Source organism: Acanthisitta chloris, unplaced genomic scaffold (genome assembly GCF_000695815.1).
Source record: "Acanthisitta chloris isolate BGI_N310 unplaced genomic scaffold, ASM69581v1 scaffold13513, whole genome shotgun sequence".
Lineage (NCBI taxonomy): Eukaryota > Metazoa > Chordata > Aves > Passeriformes > Acanthisittidae > Acanthisitta > Acanthisitta chloris.
The window spans coordinates 55558-59376 of NW_008665472.1; the positions used below are offsets into that span (position 1 = coordinate 55558).

Sequence of the window (3819 nt, forward strand, 5' to 3'; positions counted from 1 at the left end):
GTATCCAAGTCCTGCTGAGCTCCGGGATGAAGACATGGAGGATGAGAAGTGCTGCTCTATCCGGTACTGCTTCTACTACAGGAAATGTGACGTTGCAGATGATGGGAGTGAGAAGGATGAGCTGTCCTATTCCATCCCCATGCAGATACTCCCGGGAATGAAGCTGGACAATCAGATGGTCCCAGTCATGAGCAGGACTCTTCAGGTCCTAGATGCAACAGCCTGCAGCAGTCCTAATGAGAGTCAGACCCAGGAAATAGATTTAAGGAGCTCCAGTTTTGAGGGGAGCTTGGCAAAGATCAACACTCTTCGAGGCCATGCGTACAGCTTTCCCAATGGGTTTCTGCAAGTGCAACTGGACACCAACGAGCTCCTAACTATCCTGAGGCAGTGTGTGCTGAGCCCCGATGTCCGGGACTGCAAACCCTACATCTCCCAACTGGCTGAGTACAAGCAAGAACTCGCCCTCAAGTTCAAGGAGTTTCGGGCATCCTGTCGCCGGGTCGCAGCCGTCGACAAGAGCCCTACCCACATGCTCTCCGCCATCACAAGCAGCTTCCAGGTGCTAAGCAGCCTCATTGAAACCTTTGTGAGGCTGGTGTATGTCGTGCGCTCGGAGTCCCAGCGCCAAGAGCTGCTGTCGAAGGTGGAGGAAGTGGTGAGAAACTACACTTTCCTCCTGAAGGCTGCGGAGGAATCCACGGCCAGAATGCTGACCCACCAGCAGACTGTGGAGCAACTTGCCCGCCAATCAGCCACGGTTGCCACTGTCATGAGCACTCTCACACGCTCCCTAAAGACACTGATCAATAAGTAAGCCAGCTATGAAGACCAAGCCAGCGTGTGCCAGGCCTGTGCTAGCAGTTCTCAAATCTCTTAGGTCTGGTGAGGATGCGTGTGTACAGGCCCATGTCACCAGGGTTTGCGGTAGCCAAGACACTCTTTGGTCTCTGCAGAATGGATGGTTGTGTTGGTGGTGGTTTTGAAGGGTAAATTCATGCCCTGTCACAAGCTGTGCAACCAGCTCATCAAGGGGCTCAAGCAGCTTCTCTGCTTGTTCTCCCACGCTGTCTTGTTGGTGACAGTATTTGGCAGGCACAGTCACCCTATCTCCACAGTAGTTTGGTTCCATGGGGTTCTGGGCCTCACTTGTGCAAAGACTTTTGTCACAGTTTGTAGTGAGCCCATGAGTTAGCAGGAGGTGAGCTGACATCTCCTGGCTTCACTTGGGCAGTCTGGAGCCAAAACAGTGTCTTGCCACGTAAAGAGTTCTTCTGCCTCCAGGATCTTCCTGGCCCACAAACACAACATAATTAGCAGCAAAAGGGATCTCTGGGGTGCAAGTCCCTACTTCTGTGCTAAGGCATGGGAAGTAGTCCAAGCATGGGCAGGATGCCAAAATCCTGAGACAGAGCTAGCTCACCCTATTAGGCTCTACTCACACAGCTTAGGCACCAGTGCTCTGGTCCTGAGCACAGGTACTGCCTGTGCTAAAGGCAAGGGCTTAATGCCTGTAAGTAGGGTGGATCCAGGGAACTGAGGCCTGTCAGTCTGGCCTCAGTACTGGAAAGGTTATGGAGCCATCATAGGACATGTATGGGACACCAAGGATCAGGCCCAGCCAGCATGGGTTTGGGAAAGGCAGGTGCTGCTTGACCAACCTGGTCTCCTTCTATGACAGGGTGACTCAGTTAGTGGATGAGGGAAAGGCTGTGGATTTTGTCTACCTAGTTTTAGTAAAGCCTTTGACACTGTGTCCCACAGCATTCTCCTGGAGAAACTTGGCTGCCCATGGCTTGGACTGTTCACTGGGTAAAAAAATAACTGAATGTCTGGGCCCAGAGAGTAGTGGTGAATGGAGCTACATCCAGCTGGGGCCAGGCACAAGTGGTGTTCCTCAGGACTCAGTGTTGGGGACAGTCCTGTGTAACATCTTTAACAATGATCTGAATGAGGGGATCAAGGGCACCCTCAGTCAGTTTGCAGGTGACACCAAGCTGGGTGGAAGGGTCAATCTGGTGGAGGGTAGGAAGGTTCTGCAGAGGGATCTGGGCAGAGATGAACTGTATGAGGGTCAACAAGACCAAGTGCCTGGTCCTGCACGTGTGTCACAACAACCTCCTGCAGTACTCCAGGCTGGGGGCAGAATGGCTGGAAAGCTGCCTGGCAGGAAAGGACCTGGGGGTGCTGGTTGAACAGCAGCTGAACAGGATCCAGCAGTGTGCCCACATGGCCAAGAATGCCAATGGCATCCTGACCTGTACCAGAAATAGCGTGGCCAACAGGACCAGGGCAGTGATTGTCCCCCTATACTGTGCATTAGGGAGGCAACTCAAATCCTGTGTTCAGTTTTGAGCTCCTCATGACAAGAAGGACATTGAGGTGCTGGAACATGTCCAGAGAAGGGCAGTGGAGGTAGGGAAGGAAAAATTTCTTCACTGAAAGGGTGATCAGGCATTGGAACAGGCTGCCTGGGGAAGTGGTAGAGTCACCATCCCTGGAGGTATTTAAAGACACGTAGTTGTGGCACTTAGGGACATGGTTTAGTACTGGACTTGGCAGTGCTGGGGGAACAGTTGGACTCAATGATCTTAAAGGTCTTTTCCAATCTAATTATTCTGTTTCCCTTCCTCTGCTGGATGGCTGTATCCATGCTAGAGACCCTGCAAGGAACACAGATTGATCCTTGACCATTGCAAGACAGAAGTTGGGCTAGCAGCTGAGGGGAGACCTCTTTCACGCCATTCTCCAGAGGTTCATGTCTCCAAGGCTCAGCCCAAACCCTCTCCTATTTCCTTTCACCATGACCATCAGAGAGGAACCCCAGAAGAGCTTTGTCTATGAGCCAAGACTTGCCCCAGGCAGGGGCTGTCCTCCTTGCCAGGGCATTGGGATTCTTTTCCTGTCTTCACCAGACTGACTGCCAGAAGAAGCATCATTTAGCACTGTGTGATGGTTATTTATTTGGAGTTGGGAATTTTGGATTAGGGTTTTTTCACTTCCAGGTGAATGGTAAAATATTCCTAATTGCGTTCCTTCCCACCCCAAGATTCCCCTCCTCCTCCTTCCAGTCTAGCTATTAGACATAATCAATCAGACTGCCTTAATTGGGATTTCACTGCAGTCACCTACCCTCCAGAACAGAGCAAGGAGAAAAATGCAGGGTTACACATTGCATTGCCCTTACCTGCTACCCACTGCACTTCATGCATGAGGGGAGAGCAGGTCCTGCCAGGTCCCAGTGCCTCTCCCCATCACACCCACTCCGGCTGGAGAGGGAGGTCATGGCATCAGCCTCATGGTGCCTGGAGTGAGACCAGTTGTCACACCCAGCCAGTTTGCTCCAGCGCTTGGCGGTGATCAGGGATCTCCGTACAATCGGTCACTTCCCATCTCTATTATTTTTGATAAATTATGCACATCCAAAATGTCTTGTTCTTCCATAGGAGTTATGGAAATGCACAATGTGCTTTGAACATGCGCATCCTCGGCCAAGTGCAATAACCTCCCCTGGCCCATGGCTGTCCTGGACTTGGGCCATTGCTGTCAGCAAGGCAGAGACGACCCTGCTGTGGGGACACCCTCCTGATTTCAAGAACCATGTAGCAAATATCCAGTGGAAGAGCCAGTTGGGACTTCAGTCCGTGGTGGGCGAGGCCTGTTACAGTGCTGAAGGCTGACAGGGAGACGTGTTTTCCTTTTCCCTGGGAATTACCTAATATGAAACTGAGTTTCTTCAAGCTCCTCGTTATGCCTATATCATTCCTCCATAAATCTCTCAGTCTAATACAGAGGAAAATTTTTTTATTGTCTGTATAT

General features: G+C 51.3%; 1 protein-coding gene across 1 annotated transcript in view; it reads left to right on the forward strand.

The window, feature by feature from the left end:
• Positions 1-817, forward strand: part of FRMPD3 (FERM and PDZ domain containing 3) — a 28525-nt gene extending 27708 nt beyond the window's left edge. Inside the window, 1 exon segment of the mRNA XM_009071774.1 lies at positions 1-817. This exon segment is cut by the window's left edge and continues 27 nt beyond it. Within this exon segment, the coding sequence (XP_009070022.1) occupies positions 1-817 (817 nt within the window).
• The last annotated feature ends 3002 nt before the right edge of the window (positions 818-3819 follow it).